Genomic DNA, 25770 nt, shown 5'->3' on the forward strand with positions numbered 1-25770 from the left:
AGAAAAAAGATTCAATTTGATTAAATAAATATAATTAGATATGATAATAAATAAGAATGATGATAAAGTTGTAATAAAATGTTTATTTTTTTTAAAGATAATTAAAAAAAAACCTTGGATATATTATAATTATTTTAAAAAGTTATGGTACATGAATTTTCAATTGACATAAATTACAATGTATATAAATGTATATTCTTGGACAAGAAAAAAAAAAATTTTATAATGAGTAAGAAAAGAAATTTTATCTTATATATATTTATATATAATATATACAAATATTGGTGATGATTTTATACAATAATCATTTTATTTATAAATTATCTTTACACAAAAATTTTGATATTAAAAATTAACGAAGCACATAAAGATATTAGGATAATTGTGTAACACTTTTGTTAAAAGAAAATATTATGTGATATGAAAAGATAAGAAAACTTAATAGTTATATGAAAGGAGAGTCAAGTATGTTTATGTTCAATTAGGATAAGAAAAGAATAGAAAATTAGCATGAATATGATCTAAACAGAGGACTCTTAAAAAGATTTACCAATAAGCTAATGTTTATGGATAAAGTTAATGATAGGAAGAAAAAATGTAATTTGATTTAAAAATTGATTAAAAATCTGATTAAAAGATTAAAGTGGTACTTCTAATAAACTACAGTAGCATATTTTAATTTACATATATCTAACTATATTATTTATATATTTACATATTCAATTTGATCACTTTTTTTATATATAGATTTTTATTTAAAATTGGCACCATTGGGAAGAGAGATAAGAAAAAGATATTTCATTACTTTCTTTACATATGTTATGGTAAGTAAAATAAATATAAATATTAAATTAATATTCAAAAATTATATTAGTATATGAATAAATATATATATATATATATTATATATAATTTAAGATAAATGTATTATATTCAATATGTAACAATATATATGAATAAAAAAAAGTTTAAAGCAATATAAATATTAAATTTATATTATTGGTTAAAAATATAATAAAAAAATTTTTTTTTTTAATATAATCCAACTGTGATTTCTTTTTCTTTTTTACCGCCTTCTTTAACACAATATTTTAATTTAATAAAATGTTTTGTCTATCAAATTAATTATATTTTTTTGAATTAACTTAAGGTAGTATTAAAAAAAAAAAGAATATTTGATGACCGAAAGGTGGTAAGAAATGTTAAATCTCTTGTTTAATATGAAAATCAAGGACATAAAATTAATTAAACTTAGATTTATAATGAAATAAATATTAAAGATAAATTATATTACCATATATCTATTTATACTTTATTTAAAAGGTTTTTTTTTCTAAATAATATATATTTTTTTTTAATATAATATTTTGAAAAAAAAAGCTCATATAATATTTATATTAAATAAAATAAATATTATGTAATTAGAATCAATATAAAAAAGAGCTAATTATAAAAATCATTTATGATTTTTTTTTATTTATATATAGAAATAATTATAATTTTATAATAAAAAGTTAATAATAAAAGATTAAATATAATTAATTGGTATGTCATTATCAGGATGAGACAAAATAAGGTTTGCATAATAATTAATTTACAACATGTAATTTGATAAATTTTTAAAGCATGAAAATGATAAGAGGTATATAGTTAAAAATAGTGTTAGAAGATAAGATTGTATATATATTATATTATTTTTATTTTATTTTATAAATTTTTATTTTTGATAGATATAATTATCAAAAATTTAGTAAAAAAGAATATTTTTTTTTTATATATTTAACGGTAACATTAGTAATAGATGTTATAAATGGATATATTATGTATATAATGAAAAAAAAATTATTTTATTCTGGAAAATTTTTTTTTTGATATAATAGTTTTTGTGATATATAATTTTAAAAGCAATGGGATAAATTTGACATATCATTATTAGCTAATAGGGATAAACTAATTGAACTATAAAAATTTGAGGACAATAAGTTGTAGTGTGGATAAATAAAATGGAGGGAAAGTATAAGTGGATGCTTATATTTATAAATTTTTCCTTAAAAAATATGCCTCTTTTGTAATAATTTTATTATCATATTATAATGAGATTACGAACTTTTAGCATTTATGTATTGTAATAGATGACATTTATTTTGAAATCATTTTGTCGAGGTTAGTAATAAATTAATACATATATGTAGAAAGTTATTTAAAAAAAAAACATTTATATATATTTATGAAACAAAGATAGAACCGAATTTGGTTGATAAATGTTTTGATGTCATTTAAATATATTTATTACATTTAACTTATTAATAAAAAGAATTAATATTATTTTAATTATATAATTAGTTGATTGGTATTTAAAGATTCTATATAATATTTAAAAAAAAAAATTCTACCAATTGGTAAAAAGGTATTAAAATGTGAATAAAAAAGAATAAAAATAGTAGAAGTCTTTTATAATGAAAAATGTAACTGTAAAATTGGTTATGAATCATATTTTTTTATATTTTTATATATATATAGTTCAAAAAATATGGACAAAGAAAAGTCAAAGCATCTTGTAACATTATCATTATTGTATAACAAAATTTTAATTATAACATATGTATAATATTACCAGATCCAAATATAATAATTCTTCTTCATCATGATACAAATGAATCATTGCTTTACAATAATTATTAATGTTTTTACCTCAGTCTAAATAAATGTAAATATGTTATTGATGATTTATTATTATTAATATAATTTTTTTTTTTAGTAAAAATGATTTTGTGTTGAAAATTATATTTTTATATTTGTGAAATTATTACAAAAATTACTTTATATATATTTATTAATATATAAATATATATATATATATATATAGTCTTATTGTTTGTGGTCTAATAATATTCTTGATGATATTTGAAGAGAATATAATATCAAATGAACCTTGCAATGAAGTTTTAATATGGAGATATATCCAAAAATTACAATACAAAGAATTTGTAAAATAAATATTAAATTATGTTGAAGGATAACAGTAGCATTATATATTATATAAATAATAAAGATTCATTATCTTAATCTTTTTATTTTTCTTTTTGTTGATAAAACTTGAACAAAATATAATTGTACTTTATTTATTTATTCACACAAATTGACACATATTATAAATATCTGTTTTAATATAAAGAACCATCTTTTTTTTTAACCACCCATATATAAATTAATAAGGTGTAATATTTGAGGTGTCCTTAAATTTTGATAATATCCTTCACCTCATTTTAAATGATATCATCCATTAAGTCTGTTTTTTTTTTCTTAGCATATCTATTATTAATATATTCAATGAAATATTACTTCCTTCTTATAACTTTTGTTTCATTTTCTATAAAAAAAAATATTAATATTTTTATAAAATATTTTAAAAAAAATTTTTTATATGGTATCTGGTAAAGATAAGGCTTTTAAAGAGGTCAAGATATTTTTGATCACCATATAATACCAACTTTTTGAGGCTTAAATTTATATTTAAAATTTTTATATTTTAATATATATTATATATAAATAAAGATTATTGTAACATTTAAAGTTATTTTTTTAATACATTTTTATTAATTATAAGAAAATATGTTTTTTTTTTATAAACAATAAGAATGACATTTAAAAAGTGCCATCTATTATTAAGAACACTTAAAGATTACAATTTATTAAATAGTTATATTATTTTTAAACATCCTGTAAAGGAATAAACTCTTTTGTTTTTCTCATCCTCAATTGTTGGCACCTTGACCTTTGGTATTGCTATTGTTCTTTCTTTTCTTACACTTGATTTCTAATTTATATATTTATCAACATGCTATTAGATGCTCATCACCATGACATTTATTTGCATCATAATCTGTTACTACCTTGTAAAATGATGATCAAAATGTATATAAGGTATTCAAGAACCATCATTTCTTTTATACTTTTTATAGATATTTTATCACCCCCCCTCTATTATAATAATTTGCATAGCCAAATAAATTATAAATAATATATATTTATTGTTTAACAATGTCCCACTAAACAATAGAAGAAGAAGGTCTACATGGATAATTAAACTTAAGATTTATAAAAAAAAAGAAAAAAAAAGTGACTAACTAACGCCCTAATCATTACTTTAAAATTTCATTCACACTTTTTTTTTTAGAAATTCCATCTTCATTATCATCATTATATATATTTTAGTATAGTATAAAAGATTAATATTTATATCTTTAATTTCATATACAATCTTTTTCCTCCTAAAATACTTACTAAATATTTTATTTATATTAATTTATTTGTTTATCTCATGATCTGACAAAAAGAATATTATAAAATTTCTTTTTATGTTTGAAATGAATCTTTAATAATAATAGTTATTTATATATATAAATAAATAAATAAATATTATTTTTATTCAAGAGGGAGTATATAATATAATAATAAAAATATAATAATATTAATAAAAAAAAATATTCATTTTTAATTATATAAAATTTTATAAATATAAACATTATTTATTTTTTAATAAATAATATAAAACTAATTATAGAAAATATTACTTTTTAATGTCCTTATATATTTATAATTTAACAATTTCTTAAAAATAGAAATTATTTAAAGTATACCTATATACTTTTGACACATGCTTTTTTACTTTTAATATTTTTTTTTTTCAATAGTATACCGCCATGACATCTTGAATGTTTAAGATATTCTTATTATATGTCTATGGTTATTTAGCTTTTTAATGATAATTAAAGTAAGATCAAGGAGATTGTTATATGAAGGGTAAAATGGTTTAAAATAATCCTATTATCAAATTTCTTTTTAAATCAAAGAGTAATTTGAGAGAGGTAAAATTCTTTTATAGTAAGATAATTATTAATAAAGAATGTTACATTTTTATATATAATTTAAAAATATATTCTTTATAATTTTTATTTTTAATTAAAATCTTTTCATACTATTTTTATAAAAACTTTATATATATTACGGTTTTTTTTTGTGTTTTATTATTAATTAAAACAATAATAATAACAATAAAGTATGGTAATAATAGTGAGTACGAGAAGGAAATAAAAAGAAAGATTGTTTTTTTATTTTTTTGAAAACAATCTGCCGCCAGATGCCTACCTTTTTAATAATGAATCATAGTAATTTGTAATTAAAGGTATTTAAAAAAGATATGTTTTTATATGTAATGTATTTCATTATCTATTTTATTTTTAATGAGAAAAGCCTTGAATATACTTTATAAGTTTTTAAGATTCCAGTTTTTAATTAGTTTTTAACTTACTACTATATTAATTAAAATACTTATTCTTTTTATTATATTATTATATATAAATATATTTTAATAAAAAATTTAATATTGTAACACTAGGAGAACAGTTAGGTGAAGGTATTTGTATGTTATTTTATATACCAATTACTCTTTTTAAATGATTTTTTATTTTTTTATGACATTTTTTACTTTTAATTATATAAAGATATATCATTATATAGTTATAATATTATTAAAAAAAAAACAAACTTTTGAGGAAATAAATGTAACTAATGATATTTTAAGGCGGTCAAGGTAAGGTATATTTTAAGTATAAAAAGATGTATAAAAATAAAATATATATCTATTTATGTAAATATATATAATAAGGAATGTATCTTTAATGAAGCTTATCTTTAACTATGTAATTTATATTTCTTTGTTATGATGTTTAAACATATATATATATATCTACAATATATTATGTCTATTCTTGAGTGATTATAATGTAAATAAAATAATAAAAAAAAAAAATTGTCCTTACACACTATATTGTTAAATGTGTTATATTCTTTTATATATAAAATAATAATAAATAGTTTTCTTCTAATTATCATTCTTATTGTACATAAACCTTGGCTTTTTTATTTTTTTTTATTATTCAAATGTCATAAAGAATATTTATCTTATTTTATCTGCAAAATTTTTAATTTTGATATAATATGACATTTTTTTTTGTTTGCAAATAAAATATTAATATTTTACTTAAAACTTTTAAATTTTTTTTTTATAGAAAAAGATGTATAATAAGTATTACCTTATTTCTATAATATTATTATCAATCTTAGTTGTATCAAATCAACTTGATTTCTTGAGTAATAGTATAATAGGAGAACCAGAAATTAATTGTGGTCATGGAGAAATTAAATTTAATATTCATACAAAAAATGGAACACCAAGTACAATTTTTGTTAAAGGAAATTCAGAAAATGAGGAATGTTCTTTTAAAAATACATTGAATGCTACCATTCAACTTGATAAATGCAATATGCGTCGTAAAAGAGAAGTATGTTAATATAATTATTTTTAAATTTTATTTATTATATCAATTTTTTTAAAGGTTAATCCAGATGGTGTTGCATATTCAATGACTGTTATCGTTCAAATGCACCCATTATTTATTACAAAATTAGATCGTGCTTATAATGTTCATTGTTTTTATATGGAAGCTAGCAAAAATGTTAATTTAGAAATGCAAGTAAGGTAAGTTAAAAAAAAAGGTTTTTTTTTTTATAATTTTATAATTATTTTTTTTTATTATAGTGATTTAACAACTGTTGTTCTTGATACAGTTCCTGAGATGCCTCAATGTTCATATTCTGTTCATAGAGATTCACCTAATGGTCCAGTAATTCATTATGCACATATTGGTATGAGTATATATCATGTTTGGGACTGCCCATCAACTGTCTATGCAATGCTTGTCCATAGTTGTCAGGTATTTGATGGTCAAGGGAATGAACAAATGTTAGTTGATAATGATGGTTGTTCTACTGATAAATATTTGATGCCTGAATTAACATATAATGATGATAAAAGCAAAACATTTGCCTCATCAAGTGCTTTTAATTTTCCTGATCGTAATTCTGTTTACTTTAAATGTCAAATCAAACTTTGTTATAAAACAAGTGATGATTGTTCACAGATTGTACCACCACGTTGTGGAGATAATAGAAATATCAATAAAACAACTATAAATATGATTGATGAAGATCTTAATGAGGATCAACTTATTGGAACAACAACAGAACATACGGAAAAAGTTTATAAAGAAGAACAAACAACACCAAAAGGTAGAAGTTATAGAACAACAACTGAAGAAACATTCCCAACACCATCAGAATTAAATATATCAGAGATAGAAGGTTCAGGTATTGAAGAAACAACAACAATGAAATCAACATTTAAACCAACAACAGCATCAATAAAAATTCTTAAAACAAAAGGTACTAATAGATCTCAAAGAGATACACCAGTTGATTCAAAACGTCTTGTTGATTTTGATATTTCATCACCAGAGTTAACAATAATTGATGATTATTTTCAAACACCAGAACAATCTCCACAACTTGGTGAATCAGCACAATATGTTAATGATTTAACTTCTCCAAAAACTTCTTCATCAAATGATATATGTGTACCAATTTTTGTATTATTTGCAATAATTGGTATTTTTATCATTTTATCATCGATTCTTATTTTCGTTGTTGCAAATTTACGAAGAACATGGACAAAATTTTATTAGATCTTTAACAAGATTCCTCTAATTAGAGGTAAACATACAGCCACAATCAATGCCTTTTGTTCACTTTTTTCCTATTATAATAATAATTATTTTTAATTTTACAAATTTTAGTTTTGAAAAAAAAACATTAATAATTTTTTAATAAATTTGTCCTTAATTCTTTATCTAAATTTTAAAATGTATAACATAACTAAAAAATTTATTTTTATACTATTAGTATTATAAAGAAAAAAAAATTTTTTTATTATCAAGTTCAAAATTAAAAAACATAATAACTTTAACCTCTTTATATATTTCATTGAAACATCTGGTATATGGAAATTTAAATAGTTAACATTAATATTATATTTTAAACAGTTATTATATATTTTATACAATTCATTTATATATAGTAATTTATCTTTTGATAACATGTAACATTTGTTTATCTTTTTTTTTTTTAAATGGACTTAAATAAATAAATTATTATAATAATACTAAACAGTAAATTACAATTTATAATATAACAAGATGTTTATATCACCATGGTGACAAAAATATATATTAAAATAAAAGGTTAAATCATTTACCTATATAATATATATATATATATGGACTTAAGATTACCACCTAGATATTCTGGATTAATACTTCAACTACTATTATTATCTATTGGTATTTTTGGTTGGATTTTAGCATTAATAGGAGGAACATATAGTTCATTATCTTATCTAGAAAAATTAAATTTAAACATAACAAATGAATGAAGGAAAATGAGTTATCTTAGTGAAATATATACAATTCCAGTAGTTAAACGTTACGTTTCAACAACACTATCAATGTCTAATTTTATTAGAATTAATTTTAAATTAATATCTTTTTTTTTACCTTTAATTATATCATTTAGTAGTTTTGGATTTTGGTTAAAGGTTAATTTTTTTAAAGAACAACCAAAATTAAAATTTACCAAAGAATATATGATATCATTAGATTATAATGATAAAAAAATATTTTGGAGTAGTTTCCAAAATTATAATGAATTGTATAAAAATAATTTAGTTATACCTTCATTAAATTTTATTGAGATGGATAGTAATTTTGACAAAATAATGGATTCAATACAAATTGATATGACCTTTGATAATGTCACAAAAAATAATAATACAATAGGAAGAATATTTTTTGGTTTTTTATTTGAAACTATATTAGATTATAGAATTAATTGGAAATTTAAAACTTTTGTTATGGGAGAATATTTTTTATTAAAAAATGGTCCTATTAATCAAATTAATTGTTTTGGTGATCTTTATTTAGAAAGTATCAATGAATATATAGATATGAATGATATGAATAAAAATATCAATATTACGCAAAATATATTAAATACAACAGATATTTCAATTGATTTATTTTATAAATATATAAGAGATATAAAATATAGTTTGGAGGGAAGAAAATTTATTTGTAATACAATGTATAATATTAATTCAACAAGTACAAATTTATCTTTTAGTTATAAAATACCAGAACAAATAATATTTTATAAAACATCAATTTTTGAATTAATTAAATGGGGCTTAATACAATATATCACATTTGCAATCTTGATACGTTCTTTTTTAAATCAATTTTTAAAGTTTTTATGTATCAATAATTGTTTAGACACTTGGATTGATAAATAAATATTGTAATAAAGTAATTAATTTAAATTATATATATATATATATTTTTTTTTTATAAAATTAATGTAAATTAAAATATTTTTGATTATTTAAAATATTATTTATAAGTAATAATGCTTTTAAATGTGTTTATTTAAGTATAAACTTTTTATTATAATATTTTTAATATTATTAAACATGTAAAATTATATCTTTATTATACTTAATAAAATTATGTGCAATCATTTAAAACTTGTCTGAACAATCTTAAATTACAATAAAATGAATGAATATATTTTAAAATCTGATATACATTTGATAACTAAAATTTTTTGATAAATATAAATTATTTTTAAAATAAATCATAAAAATATATTTAAAATATTTTTTTTAAAGTGTTAAGATCAACTAAATTATTATTAAAAATAAATAAATTTTATTTAATGTTAAAATAAATTATTTTAATAATAATATTTTATTTTTATTAAGATATATTTTAAAATAAATAAAGTAAAATTTTTTTTTTAATTTATATTTATAAATTTTAAAATAAAAATCAACGAAAAATAATTATATATATATATTGATACAAGAATGTAAAAGTAAATATAACATCATTCCAAATTTCTTTACATTCTCAATACAACCCTTGATTGTAGATAATATGTTTATGGTGTCATTTTGATACATTTATTTTTATATATATATATATAATACATTTATTTTTAATAATCTATATATAAATATTTCAATTCTTTATAAGATATTTTTTTATATTAATTTTTAAGATATACCTATCAATTTTTAAATTTAAATATTAATTTATCATTTTGTTTTTATATTGTTTTTACTAAAATTATAATCAAACAATTCTTTTTATTTGTAAGAATTACTTAAGAAGATTATATTTATTTGATAAAATAAATAGAAATAAATGATTATTTTGTTATTTTGTATATGATTACTTTTTTTATTAAAATAATTATATTATTATTTATATATTTTATAGGCATATACCTTTTATTTTATTTAAAAGTAAGAACAAAATATTGTTTAAAATTCAATAGGTAAAATGGTTAAAGATCGATTGGCAGAATTTCAAAGAAAAAGTGGTCTCAAACTAAATGATATTAGTATAGAGGAGGATAATAATGATTGTAATAATGATCTTGAGACTGGTAGATATAATAATAGCATTGATAAAAAATTAATTAGTAATAATAAAAATAGTAATTTGGATAATGTAGAATTGGTAAGTTTTTTATATTTAAATTTATAAAAATTTTTTTTAAAGTTTTTAAATTCAGTTAGTATTGTTCATAAAAATATTAAAAAATTAGATGAATTATTACAAGTTATATCCGGTAAACATAATCAAATATTAATTAGTCCTGGAGTACAATCTGGTAACTATTATAAATAATAAAATAAAATATGAATTAAATTTTTAGAGGTAACAAAAGAATTAAATGATTGTGTAGATGAATTTAAAGTTATTTCTTCATCAACAAGAGATTTTGTAAAAAGATTAAATAATGATTTAAATCAATTAGAAAGTAATATGTCTACAACAGCTTATAGAATTGAAAGAGCTCAAGTTATGGCTATTAATAAAAAACTTAATAATTTGTTACAAGCATTTAATGAGGAACAATTAAAATATAAAGATAGGTGTACAGATAAGATAAATAATTTTTTAAAAATAACAGATAGAGAAATGAAAGAAGAAGATGTTGATGAAGCTATTAGAAAAGGAAGATTATATGATTTAACAGAAGGTTTAATTTTAGCTACAAGAGAAAAACAAATGTTATATGAAGATGTCAAATCACGTCAAGAAGATATTTTACGTCTTGAGGCAAGTATTAGAGAGATGCATGATATATTTCATGATATGCAACTTCTAGTAGAAAGTCAAGGTGGAATGATTGATAATATAGAAATGAATGTAAATAATGCTGTTGAGTATGCCCTTAATGCACAAAAAATGGTTCATCAGGCAAAAGAAGCTAGAGCTAGTGGTAGAAAGGTAATATTTATATTTTATATTATTTATTAATTTTATTTTAGAAAAAAATAATACTTGTTATTGTTTTAATTATTGTTATATTCTTATTGTTCTCAATTTTAAAAAGTCTTTTCTGTCTTTATATTCCTGTATGCCGTAAATAATGAAAAAATTTGATTTTTTATATTGATAAAAAAATAAGACCTAACTGTGCCTATCATTTTAAAGTATCTTAACTAAAAAATTATACGCAACAAAATAAAATTTTCTTAAATTTTTTAATCTTTATTATTATTTATTATTACTTTTTATAAAAAAAAAATAATATTATTTGAAAGTTAAAATAAATTTATTTAACTTGTTATTTTATAATGTTACTAAAAAAATTATAAAAATTATTGACATTAAAATATTTGCCTTATTTTGACTTATTGAATTTCTGGCTTTAAGAATAGATTCAAATAAACTTTGTCCTTCTAATATATTACAATTATCCCAATCACATATGCATAAAGTAAAATGTACTGCAGAATTTTTATAACATGCTGGTGTTGTAAAATTAATCTAAAAATATATTAAAAAAATAAAAATTTATTCTTACATAACTGGTAATATTTTTAAGTTTATCTGTAGTACATCCTAAACGTTCAAGGGGATCCAATTCATATCCATGATAACATGAACCATTACATTCAACACTTTCAAATGCATATCTTATAGATGGATTTTCAGGCATCTTTACTTCTTTTGTCTTTTGACATTTAAGAGAAGAAACATAATTTATAGTAAATAGAAAAGTAAGAAAAAATAATATATTAAAATTGAAAGTCATTTTGTTTTATGAATAAAATTTTGAATGTTTCAATTTCTTTTTTATACTATTTAAAATGCATAAAATAACATTTATTCACCTATTTTTCATTAAAATTGTTTTGTAATTTTTTATTTTTTAAAATTATAAATTATGATATTCCCATATTTGTAATAAAAAAAAAAGCTATTTTTGATATAAGTCATCTATTTATTTATATGTAAATTGATTTTAAAAATTATTTTAAAATATTTTTTGTACCAAAATATTTTAATTGTTTTAATATATTTTTTTTTAAAACAATAATATATTTTTAAATGATAAAAAATTAAAATTATTTAATGTCATATAGTGTATATTAAGAATTAATTGGTATTTAAATAAACTTTTAGCTCCGCCTTGTTTATATATTCTCCACCTATTTATTATTTTTATAATGTAAGTAGCATTAATAATTTTTTAATTTACTAATATTTAACTTATAATATAAATATAATTATTTTTATTATAGAAACATTACTTTTGTATTATTATGGATAGTTCACAAAATGGTTGTCAAAGAAATTTTGACAATATAAATGAAAAAATAAAAAATAAATCAAAAGATTATGAAAAAAATGAGATGAATAGAGGAGTAGAGAACCCAATGAAGGACAAATCTGATTGGAGAGAAAATATTTCTGATGGACTTCGTGAACATCTTAGAAACAGATTAGTTACTGTTATCATTCCTTATATGTTTAGTAATGAAAGATCTAAAAATTCTTTGAATATCAATGAAAAAATATTTCATATTGAAAATTCAACATTTTATGGTTCTAATAACAAAGAAGAATACTTTCGTCTTATGGCAGAGAAAATTCATGCAATATATAAAGAACTTCACAAAAATTCTTCAAAACCTTTTGATGGAGATAGTTTTAAAGATTTAATTGATAATGTAAGTAATCTTCACCTTGATAAATAATCAATTATATAATTTTTTAATTTTCATTATTAAAAGTGATGATGAATAAATAAGCTTATATAACATTAAAATTTTTATGTCTAATTATTATAAAAACATTTATATATTATATTTTTACATATTAAAACTTTTTTTTTACATTTTAAATATGAAAAAAAAAAATCTATGTATATTTTATTGAGATAATTTTAAAATAACCATTAATCTTTTGTGTATATTATGTGAATTTTAAAAGTAAACACATTTTTGCATAATATTTTACTTTATTTTTGCAATAAAAAGTACGAAAAAGTTTTATAAGTAAAGATAAAAGTTTATCACAAAACATAATATTGAGTGTGCAAAAAAAAATAGCATAGATATATTTAAAACCAACATAATAATTATGCTCTTATTTAAATACATGAAAAAATAATTAAAATGGTTTCTATAGTAATATACAAAAGATATAAATAATTGAGAGTTATTTTAAAAATATAATAAATTTATTAAAGTAAATGACTTTTATGACATTAAATAAAAATAATAATTTTGATAAAAAAAATAAATTTATTTTTTAATCGTTATTGATAACAACTCTGATAAAAAAACTATAAATTTGTAAAAACTTAAATATTTTTTTTAAACAATAATAGAAAGTACTAAATTATTGAATAAGATATTAAATATTAAAGTTTATTAACAGTATAATTAATTTAAATAAATTCATAAATTAACTAACAAAACATCTTAAAATATTATTTAAATTTAAATATAAACAGTTAATATAATTATTTTCTACTTTTTGTCTTTAATTTTCCAACATTTTATAAACTAAAATATTTTTTTGCCTATCAAAATAATCAGATTTAATTGTAAAAAAAATTTAGAATATAATAAATTTAATAATTAAATATAATCTATAATTGTATTTTTTTTTCCTTGTCTAATCAATTCAATTTTTTTAAGATAAAAAAAAATATAAATTTAATTTTAATAATTAAAACAGTATTTTTTTTATTTATTTGAATATAATTTTTATTTTAAAATTTTTAATGTTACAATTTATTTTTTTTTTTGTTAATTTATTTTCTTAATCATAAATCACCGATTATTTTACAAAAATTAAAGAAAAAACACAAAAAAATAAGATTGTCTTAATAGTCATTTTATTTATATATTTTTATTAAAGAAATTTTTTTGAATAATAATTTTGACATTAAATTAAAATTTTATTTATGTTTTTTTTAAGAAATTTTTTGTTAAAAACAAATTGTCTTTAAATACTTTAAATAAAAAAAAATTATTTCGTAATATATTAAAAGTTTTAAAAACAAATAATATTATTGTGTTGAATAAAAAAAATTTGCTTTATTATCTTTAGAATGATTAAAAATTGATACGTTAAATAGTGATTTCAATATGTACTTTAAAAAAATATTATTTTAAATATGAAACAGTCAAAAATAAATTTAATTAGTTAGTATAATAAATGTACAAAATGATTTAATAGTTAATTAAGTATTAAATAATTAAGATATTTTTTATTATATAAAAATTTGATATTTAATTTATGAAAAATTTATCATTTTTATAATTGTTGAGAATAAACAATCACAGAATATTTTTAATGTTCATATTTAAAATATTTTATTGATAATTTTTCACTTTTTTTTTCATCCAGATAAATACACAAATATGAATCATAAAAATTAAAAAAATCAAAAGAAATTATTAATCATTAAAAATTTCTTTTATATTCTTATGTTTCAATATACTTCTTTTTTTATAAAATAAAAAAAATTAATATAAGATTGCTATATTTCAATTTTAATTCAAGTAATATTTTTTTAATATAATATTAAAATACTTTTTAAACAAATAATTTTTAGTGTAATAATTATTTCATAATAATTAAAAAAATTTTAGGTAAAACAAAAACTAATTTCACAAATAAAAATTATTTTCATTCAACAAAAAAAGTTTTAAAAAAATAAATGCATTTTATATTGTTTAAAATAAACTTAATATTTTAAAAAAATATAAAATGAATTAAAAAAATTGTGTACATTGAATAATTTATCTTTTGAAGACGTTATGGAAAGTACTAATAAACAATTAAAAAATTGATAAATAAAATATTATATATTTTACCATAATCAGTAGTGGTTGTTGAAAAAAGAAAGAATATATGTTTTTATTATATTAAACTATCAAATAATTATGTTTTCTAACGTTACTATACTTTAAATATTAAAAAAAACTTGTCTAAAAAATTTTCAAATTGTATAATTTTTAATTTTAATCAGTATATTATATTATATTCTAAAATAAATTTTTTTACCAATCTAATAGATGAATTAAATTTTTTTTAAAGTTGGTATATAATACCAATCATTTTATTGAGAAAATTTTTTTTTACTAAATCATGCATTTATAACTTTGGTAAAAAAACAACAAAGCTAATTTTAAATTGTGTTACATCAAACTTTATATAAATTTAAAAGTTATTATAAATTAATTCTATAGTTGAAATAAATATTGTTAATTACCTTAATAATAAATTATTTACAAACATATTTTATCCTATTTACTTATTAAATATTTTAAATGTTTAAAAAAAGTAATCTAATTTTTCATAAATAACTAGAAAATATGTTAGAAAACATTTTCAATGTTATAAATAATTCAACATTAAATTTAGATTTTATTTTTACCTATTTTTTAATCATAATATTTTATTATTAGAAACAAATAAAATTATTGTTTGATTTATATTTTTTACAATAAATTTTTATTCTTTTAAGTTTAATTATTATTGAAAAATAATTAATTTAGCAAATGTATAAAAATTGTAATTTTACATAGTAAAAAAAATATCCATTTTTACAGATAAAAAAGTTTCTGTTTAAATTTCAAATATTATAAAAATGGAAAAAGAGATTCTAACATATATTATCTTTTTAGTTACAATAAATAAAGAAGGTATTTAGACATACTTGAAAGCACAATATTACTAATTTTTAATTGTTTTAAGCAAAATATTTATAATAATGATAACATTTTAAAAGAACAAACCAACTTATTATTAGAAACGAAAAAATTAGATTTTTGTTTTGTTATACATGATTAATTTTTTATATTTGGATAATTATATCTCATATAGTTTTTTATAATAAGTTCAGCAAACAAAAAAAATACGTATACTTGATGTTGATATTTTAAAAAATTTTTATTTTGTTTAGCAAAATTTATATTAAATAACATTATTTTGTATAACATATTGAAGATTTATATCAATATAATATAATACAATTGTAATATTATTTGAAAATATAATATTTGTAGCATTTATTGATAGTATATTTTTTCTAATATTGTATCTAAAAATGATACATATAATTACAGACATACCTATAGCAATTTTTTATTTACATTCATTGATCATTCTTCTCATGTAATAAGTTATTTTTTTAATTTAATACTTAATAATATAATACCTATGAAAATTTTAAATGTTTCTAAACATTGAAATAATAAATTTTTAGTTAAAAAATCACAAGCATCACTTATAATAAATTTATTTTTTCATTATATTTTTCTTCTTTTTTTACTTGTATTATTAAATTTATTACTTATTTTTAATAAAAATAAAGGAAAAACTATATCATTGTGGAGATTATATCAATTAGATGTAATATATTGTATTGTTATTCCAATAACAATGGTACTATTTAAAAAAATAAACAGATCTGAATTTTATAATTTATTGAATGTAGATATAAAAAAATGCAATTTTTATAAATGCCAATAAGTATAGGATATATATAAAAAACTAATATTTAATTAATTTTAGAATTTAAATTGTTTTTTATCTTTGTCGTATTCATAAATTTTACCTATATTTATTTCAATAAAAAAAAAATAATAAATTTTTTGATCAAAAATTGAAATAAAATTGTATTAACTTGATAAAACTTTTTTTTTTAATAAAACATACCACACATCTAAACAAAAAATATAGCAAATTTATAATTCATTGGTAATTATATAAATTATTTTTATATAATATTTTAATAACATTTTATAAAATTAATTAATTATAAATAAAGTTTAATATTAATTATTTATAAAGTAAAATTAATTTTCAAAATGTTTACCTGTTTCTTTGTAATTATTGGATTGCATTGATTTTGTTCCAAATATATTCTAGCGCGTAAGTGGATATCGATGACCTCATTTGTGAAGTTATTTTGTTGGCATTTTTCATTGTTAATAACACATTTTTTTTATTCTTCATAAAATCATTTTTTCATTATTATTATTTTAATAATCATTACGAACATGTCTATTTTACAAAATGTAAATCATATTTTTGATGAATATGATTGTACAAAAAATGACGGAACTAAATACTTAAAAAATCCAAATTCTAATGACTCTAAAAATGCCATTGAAGAAGAAAAAAATAAAGAAAATTATTATTATGATTTAGCTAAGAAAATGCTTGATATATATGATGAATTGTATGATGGTTACCGTCAATCTATAAGTGAAGAAAACAAAAATGAAAAAAGCAATAATTTTAATTGGAAAGAAAACTTTTCTTTCAAACTTCGTGAAGAAATTCTTAATAAATTAGTAAAAACAATTTATCCCTATGAAAATAAAGATAATGAAAATGGTCTTTTAAAAAGTCTCAAAAAATATTTATTTGAAATTGAAGAAGAAATATTTAATAATGCTGAGAGTAAAAGTAATTATTATAGTAGTCTTCGTAATAAAATATTTGAAATACAATATGAAATTCGCAAATTTTCACTAATTTCAACTGATAATAACAAACAAAAAATAGAAAACACTAATTCTAATTGGAAGAACGAAATTAAAATTGGATTTCGAAAATATCTTATGTTTAGGTTAATTAAAGCAATGTATCCTCATGATATAAAAAACTTGGAAAGTGAAATTTTAGCTAATCTTAAAGAGTACACACTTAAAATAGAAAATGAGATATTTGAAAAATCAACTTCTAAAAATATGTATTTTCATAATATGAATAAAAAAGAATATGAAATACGTTTAAATCGATGTGAAAAATTACTTAAAAAATTAAAGAGGAAGAAAAGATATAATGAAGGTGCAAATGTTGAATCTAAATATAAATCACATATGAACTTTGAAGAATATTATCATTATACACCAATACAATTACAGGATTCTTTAGAAAATGCTGAAAAGAATTTATCTACAAATGAAAATGATATAATTATTTCTAATGATGATGAAAATAAAGAAAATTACAAATTTGATTCAGATAAAAAAGACAGTGAAATAGAAAATAAGTTTTCTAAATTGACATTTAAACACTTAAAGGACATTAATATTGTTTCCTTCTCATACAAAGCTCATTCTTTTAATGTAAATGATAATAGTGTACAGGAAATAGATACTGAAAGTAAAATTACTTCAGAATATATTAACAATGAAATGGAGCAAGCAATTACTAACAATTTAGAAATTGAACAAATTAATGCACACAATTTTAATGAAAATTCTCCAATAGATAATCATGAAACTTTTGTAAGTAAATTTGTTAAAAAAATACTAATAACAATTTTTTTTGAATCATTAAATTTAATTTTTTAATTCACTCAAATTTATGAATAAACCTTTATTCTTTAAAACAACTTGAAATTTATTAAATAATTTTATTAATATTTTATAAAAAAAAAAAGCTTACAAAAAAGTTAAAGTAGTCAAAAAATGTTTTAAAATGATAAAAAGTTTTTAAAAATGTTCAAAGAAATAAAAGAGATTAAAAAATATTTAAATGAACTTGAAATTAAAAGGAAAATTTCTTCTCAGAAATTAGGATGATTTATAATATTGTTTCTGATCATTGCAATCCAACATTTCAGTTATATCATCAAAATAATTTTTAATGACATGTATACTATGAAAATAGTTGTAAACAATAGTTGCAGAGAAACTATCTTTGAAGACAAGTTCCTTTGTAAAACGACTCAAATTTGTGTAATATTTGCGTAGATTTTCATATTTTTCCGTAACAACATCTTTATTTTTGTTATCATTAACATAACACATCATACAAATTTCAACACTTGGTGGAAGTTCAAATTCTTGTATGTAAGTAGGAATAAAAAATCTAAGATTTTTCAATGGCATTAATGCATTCTTCTCAACATCACCTATTCTTTCCAAAAATAAAAGTTTTAAATCAGGAAAATATTCATTTAAAAGTGTAGATATTGATGTATCAAATTGTAGAAATTTTGAAAGATACAAATGATGAACATTTTTTGGGCAAACACTAAAAAAACGCATCATTTCGTTTTGACAAAAAAGTCTACACATTTTAAATCTTTCCATTTCAGTTTCACTATAATGAGCAAGGTTACCAGGAGTTATATCTTTTACTCCATTAATAATATTATCCAACAAATCATGAGAAAAATTTGTGACAAAATCAAAAGTAATTTGAATAGTATCAAGATTAGTTAAATTTTCCAAACTTTGATAATAAAATTTTCTAGTTTCTTCAACTTTTTCAAGAATTTTTATTTCAACTTGCATTGGAAACATTTTTATAACAAAGTTCAATCCTATCCATTCAAGATTAATCATATGAGGTAAGAAATTGCATAGTTTACGAAATGTTGAAACTGAAGATACATCAAGTCTAAGAGTTTTTATAAATGATAATTCAAAATTAGTATGATGGGGTAATAAATTATTATTAAGACTGAAAATTTTTAAATAGATTCCTTTAATTTTCAAAAAAACTTTTTTCTTCAATATATAAGATACAATGCAATTTCCTTCTGGTAATGTTGTATTAACAGCATGATTAAGAATTTCTGGTTTTTCAAAATCAATTTCAATTGTAATTCCTTTAATTTTACTTGCTACATCAACAAATTTTCTAAGGATACTATTCATAAGAAAATTTTTTGGATGTATTACTATTGTTTTAAGATTTTTAAATCTTTTAAAAATTCTATCATTGGTAATAAAAAATATATTTTTACTACGATTACCATATGGTCTACTGAGATTGCGAAGATCCAAAGTGTAAATGTTATCACATCTGATTTCTCTCATTAAATAATTAATCAAATATTCACTATGTTGATCTATTGTAAAGCGTAAAGATAAAACATGATATGACTTTTCATTACTCAAAAAAAATGTTATTTTTTGCCCAAAACTCTCCATAATACTTCGTGTTATAACAGCTACCTCAGGAAATATTTCAAGTAATATTGTTTTTTTGAGACCTAAAGAAATAATTCCATCAGAAAAATACTTTGATGAGGTAATTTTTGATACATCAATGTCATCTTCAGTTTTTGCAATTATAATAGAATGATTATCCAATATATTTGAAAAATTGTCTGTTCTTTTGGCACAACTTAATACTTCCATGTAAGCTCTACATGCCATACTTAGATGATAAAAATGATTAAATGTTAAAAATTTTGATATTTTTTTAAAAATATGGTTTTGCCCAAAAATAGTGACAAATTGTTTGTGATCATCCATGATTGCGATAGGTATAATAAAATTTTTGTTTTAATATCTATAACTTTTTTGATAAATTTATTTAAGTTAAAATTTTATTACATATAATAGTATTAAAAATATAAGTAAATAATATTTAAAATTAAAATACTATTTTATTAATATATTAGTTAAAAAAAATAGTTTTATAACAATTTATACATTTTCAAAATGAATATATAAAGATTTAGATAAGGGATATAATAATAATACATTATTCTCTATTAGAATTTACTTAATTTTCTTCAAAAAGTTATCTATGTTATAAAATATGGTCAGTTATGGTAAAAAAAAATACTTACAAATAAAATAAAATAATAATGTAAAATATACTTTGGTAATTATTAATTAACGATAAGATTTTCTTAAAAAAAACCTATTTAACTATAATAGATATCATAATAATAACATTAAATTTTATGTGAAATCTTTTTAAATTATAAAAAAAATCTCGAAAAGATATTAGAATATCGTTTCTTTTCGAGAATTATTTATTCTTTATATACTAATCAAAGAATGCCATTTAAAGGAAACAGAACGAATACTAACAATTATAAACACTTTATCGATAAATAAACCAAATAATTCTTAAAAAGAATATATACATTTAAATAGAATTGGATTTAACCTTATAAACAAAATATTGATAAATAATATATCAATAAATTTGTACTAAGTATATTAATATATAGTAAGTGATATATTTTTAAAACAAAATAAAATAAAAAATTTTTTTTTTAAAATTATAAAAAAAATATATATATATATAATTGGTATCAATTCAGAAATTAATATATAATTAATGTTCTTACATAAAAAATTATTTTTTAACAATCAATGTAAAATTTTTAACTAAATAATACATATAATCAGGAAATAATTTGTTAATGATAGAAAATTTAATCATAATAGAAGATCGTATTTATATATAAAGTATATTTAAACTATAATTAAATTTATATACTATTAAGTTACATAAAAATATTATTATTATTATATTATTTTTTATTAATTTTAATTTTTTCATTCATATAACAAAAAAGTATTAAATGGTATATTTTTAATTTTAATTCTTTAAAAGAGTATTTATACTTTATGAGGCAAGTAAGCTTAGAATTATAGTTTTTATATATTCTTTATAGTATATTATACTATTTCTAAATAGCTATCTTTACTTAGTAATTAAATTTTTACAAATATAAAATTATTAAAGAAATTAAAATATATTTAAAACTATACATATTAATATCACTTTTAATAAAATGAAAAATATAAACATGTGTATAATATAAATTTTAAGAATACCTTGAAATAATAAATAAAAATGGTAGAAAAAGTTTTTACTATATAAAAATAAATATTTAATATTAGACAGTTTTTTAAATAATATCAATAATATTTAAAAAAAATTTTTTAAATTTTATCATATAAAATAAAATATTATAAATAAATAATAATTATTTGAATACGGTTATAACTTTTAAAAATTTTATGTTAAAAAGTTTTAAATAAATCTTTTTATATATAGTAAATTAACAAAGACAAGAATAGAAATATTTATTTTAAAAAATGAGATTCAGATATATTTAATTGCATCTTGTAATTTGATATAAACATGTTTATAATATGAATAAAAGATAGTTAACCTAATAGCGGCATACAATGTTCTTATAATTACTTCTGCATTTCATTATAATAAAATAAATTTATTTTAACAATCTTTTTGAAGAAATATTATATAATAGTTTCAATATACTTGTAATATTAATTAATAACGATCTCATATAAATGAAAGAAATTTTTTGAATGTTATATAAACAATTTTAATTATATTATTTTAGAAATATATAATAAATGACAATTAAATAATAAGAGTTATTAATGTATAATTAATTAATATAAGATATATAAGTAAATTTTTTGTTAATAAAAAAAAGATATTATATTAAAAATAAATTAACGTATTTAAAAGTTATTAAATAAAAGTTTTATTTCTAACATATAATACATTATTATCTAATAAATTAAAAAAAATTGATAAATCTATATAACTATTTTTGCACAAAAAAACATAAAAAGTTAACACTTCTAATTAAACATAGAATTATATTATCTATTCATATATTAAATAACATTTATCATAAAATAATTATCAAAAAAATGTTTGTTGTATATTAAATACAATTTTATATAATATAAGAGAAATTTTTATTTTGAAAATATAAAAAAAAATGTTTAGTTACTATGGAATTAGAAATAGTTTTGTTTACATGGAAACAATTTCATTGTGAAAAAATATTTTTTTTCCGTAATATATAAAATAAAAATTTATGTTAGTTCATTTAAAATAATTTTATACTTTATATTTGGTTAACTAATAAGAATATATAAAAATTAATTGCAATTAAAAATATTATTAAAATAGAAAAAGAATATTTAATAAAATATTTAACAGAATATATTTTCATACATTTTGACTACATAAAACATGTTGTCTTAGAAATATACTAACTTATTAACAATATAAAATATAAAATTAAATATACATCATTTAATGTAAAATATATGAATAAGTTTATTTTTAAAAAATGTCAAATTTTGAAAAAGTAAATATTATAGAATATATTTTTGTATAAATTATTCATAATTAATTTTGTATTCTTTCAATAAAATTGACATTATATACAATTAACTGTATAAATTAATAAATTAAGAAGAAATAAAAATTAATGTAATAATATATTTAAAAATGTTATTAGGGTTCAAATATGTAAAGTCACTTTTATGAAACATTATATTTTATCTTATTAAATTATATAAGTAAATAAGATAATTTTTTTTTATATTTATATAAAAATTAAATGTAGTATTCATATTAATATTAATCATTTATCAAAAAAAAAACCAACAATAATTTTTAAATATAGTAATTTGATGTTTTTAAAGTTGACTTTAAAATTTTTTTTTCCTCTTTCAATGACCATCAATTTATATAATATAGTATTCAATATACATAATGTTTCCAATTTTTAATTTATTATAAAATAAAAGTAAAAAAAATTTAAAAATATAATATTTAATAAGTTAACTAATCAAAAGAAATAAAAGTTTTTAAATATGATATTTTTTATCGAGCTATACTTATAGTCAATATTTCAATTAAAATGATATAATAAATTAAAATTAATTTAAAAAGTTTTCAAACTAATTAAAAAAAAATATAAACCTATAAAAATCTTTATATTAATTTATTAAAATTGCTTTATAAAAATAAAAACTTTTTATTGTATTTATGTAAAATTTAAATATTTTGATAAGAAGTATTTTATAACGAGATAAAAGGATAATTATATATGAATAAAATATTATAATCTAGGCAGTTATATAAGTTTTAAGAGATATTCAATAATATTATTAATACATAAGCATTTTATTATTTAGCAATTTTTCTTAAATTTTTTTATTCATCATTTATTATTTTAATATGTGAAAAAAATTTCAATTTTTTATTTTCATAAAATACATAAAAAAGTATAAATTTATTAATGTTATAATATTTAGAAAATTTACTATGCTCAAATAAAAATTTTAAATAAATTTTTATACTATTTTTTTCTTCTTTATTTAACATATATAGTGACAAAATTCTTTTTTACATTAAACAAAAATATATTATAAACTTTTTCAATAATTTTTTAAGGTTATATCTTTTTTATACACTTCATTTATATTGTATTTATAAAAAAAAATTAAATTTTAAAAATTAAAATATATATTTTTGTAAATATTATAATATTACCAAATTAGAAAACTTTTATATTTTTTTTATCTATTATATTTTCAATATATAAAGAAATCATTACTATATTTTATTTGTGAAGAAGAAATTTAGTACTATTTTATATTATTATAAAGTTTATAAAGTGATCAATAAATATTTTCATTTATTTTCTTGTTTTCTTCTGTTATTCTTTCATAATTCCATGATATTATTATAATATAATAATAATAATAATATTTTTTTTTGTTTTAGCTTTTTATAAAAAACATATTAATTCTTTTTAATTTATTAAATGTTGATTTTTTTTTAAATATTTAATATGACATTGAAAAAATTTTATACACATTATTATTATACATAAAACTATGTAATCTTGTTAAAAAAAATTTTTATCATGCAATGAAATTACAATTCTTTAATATAAAATATAACAAATTTTGTTTATTTTTTTTCTTATTGTTTAGTATACAATATTTTATTAATTATTTTAAATTTATTTATAATTGTATTAAAATATTTTTTATAAGTACTTTTTTTTAATTCATATATTTTTATTTGTTATAATGTTATCATTTATTTTATCTTTATTTATTATTTACATGATAAAAGAAAAAGTTTTGTAAAATAAAGTATTTTATTGTACTTTTTAACTTGGTGTATTTTTCTATCTATATATTTATATATATACATATATATATTTGATTAGAAAAAATAATATGGATATGTATATATATATTATTTTAATCTAATGTTATTATAACCCATTTTAAAATTTGTTATTTTGAAAAATTTATTAAACATAAATTATGTATTTAAAAAAAATACTAATTGTAATAAAATTTGTAATATAGAAAATCATAAATATATTTTTTAAAATTAATTAAACTTTAAAATAATATTTAAAATGTTTTATAAAATTATCATTAATAGTTTCGTATTATACATAAAATGAAAAAATAAATTTAATGACACATCTTTAAACTATATTGAAATAAATATTTGTGATATGTAAATAATTTTTATTCCAAAATATTTTAAAATTTTTATGCTTTACTTTGTTGAGGATTATTATATCATTCATATATTTTATAAATTAAAATTTTTCTTTTATCCTTAAATATTTCATGTACATTTGTTTTGTTGTAATATTATATTTTTTTAAAAAGTAAATAAAATATAATTAAAATAATGATAAAGTATTTTTTAAATTACAAAGTTAAAAATAATTTTACTAATTAATTTAAAAATTTTATTTAATATTTATATCTTTTTTTAGATTTATAATTACAATCATATAATTTTATTTTTAATAAAAAAAAACTAATATAAGATGTCACAAATTTATTTTATTTTTAAATATTAATATTATTAAAACAACCTTTTATTTATATTTTTAGTATTAAAATTCTATCATAAA

At 17.1% G+C, this 25770-nt stretch overlaps 7 protein-coding genes across 7 annotated transcripts; 5 read left to right on the plus strand and 2 right to left on the minus strand.

The window, feature by feature from the left end:
* Nucleotides 1-3424: 3424 nt before the first annotated feature.
* Nucleotides 3425-7583, plus strand: SRAE_X000083300 (Zona pellucida domain-containing protein; the record flags this gene model as incomplete). The annotated part of the gene is made up of 5 exons (XM_024645224.1): nt 3425-3457; nt 5585-5593; nt 6072-6344; nt 6399-6541; nt 6602-7583. The coding sequence occupies 5 exons, from the start codon at nt 3425-3427 to the stop codon at nt 7581-7583; spliced, it is 1440 nt and encodes a 479-aa protein (XP_024510704.1).
* A 752-nt stretch (nt 7584-8335) lies between these two features.
* On the plus strand, nt 8336-9244 carry SRAE_X000083350 (Transmembrane protein 231; the record flags this gene model as incomplete). Its single annotated transcript, XM_024645225.1, has 1 exon — nt 8336-9244. The coding sequence occupies one exon, from the start codon at nt 8336-8338 to the stop codon at nt 9242-9244; it is 909 nt and encodes a 302-aa protein (XP_024510705.1).
* Nucleotides 9245-10295: 1051 nt separating this feature from the next.
* SRAE_X000083400 (Syntaxin-4) lies at nt 10296-11395 on the plus strand (the record flags this gene model as incomplete). Its single annotated transcript, XM_024645226.1, has 4 exons — nt 10296-10475; nt 10518-10629; nt 10675-11252; nt 11294-11395. 4 exons carry the CDS (start codon nt 10296-10298, stop codon nt 11393-11395), a joined length of 972 nt encoding a protein of 323 aa, XP_024510706.1.
* Nucleotides 11396-11597: 202 nt separating this feature from the next.
* On the minus strand, nt 11598-11967 carry SRAE_X000083500 (Hypothetical protein; the record flags this gene model as incomplete). Its single annotated transcript, XM_024645227.1, has 2 exons — nt 11598-11795; nt 11833-11967. 2 exons carry the CDS (start codon nt 11965-11967, stop codon nt 11598-11600), a joined length of 333 nt encoding a protein of 110 aa, XP_024510707.1.
* A 228-nt stretch (nt 11968-12195) lies between these two features.
* On the plus strand, nt 12196-13009 carry SRAE_X000083600 (Coactivator CBP, KIX domain-containing protein; the record flags this gene model as incomplete). Its single annotated transcript, XM_024645228.1, has 3 exons — nt 12196-12212; nt 12435-12480; nt 12554-13009. The coding sequence occupies 3 exons, from the start codon at nt 12196-12198 to the stop codon at nt 13007-13009; spliced, it is 519 nt and encodes a 172-aa protein (XP_024510708.1).
* A 4323-nt stretch (nt 13010-17332) lies between these two features.
* On the plus strand, nt 17333-18637 carry SRAE_X000083700 (Coactivator CBP, KIX domain-containing protein; the record flags this gene model as incomplete). The annotated part of the gene is made up of 1 exon (XM_024645230.1): nt 17333-18637. The coding sequence occupies one exon, from the start codon at nt 17333-17335 to the stop codon at nt 18635-18637; it is 1305 nt and encodes a 434-aa protein (XP_024510709.1).
* Nucleotides 18638-18859: 222 nt separating this feature from the next.
* SRAE_X000083800 (Hypothetical protein) lies at nt 18860-20455 on the minus strand (the record flags this gene model as incomplete). The annotated part of the gene is made up of 1 exon (XM_024645231.1): nt 18860-20455. One exon carries the CDS (start codon nt 20453-20455, stop codon nt 18860-18862), a length of 1596 nt encoding a protein of 531 aa, XP_024510710.1.
* Between the last annotated feature and the right edge of the window lie 5315 nt (nt 20456-25770).

Source organism: Strongyloides ratti (genome assembly GCF_001040885.1).
Source record: "Strongyloides ratti genome assembly S_ratti_ED321, chromosome : X".
NCBI lineage: Eukaryota > Metazoa > Nematoda > Chromadorea > Rhabditida > Strongyloididae > Strongyloides > Strongyloides ratti.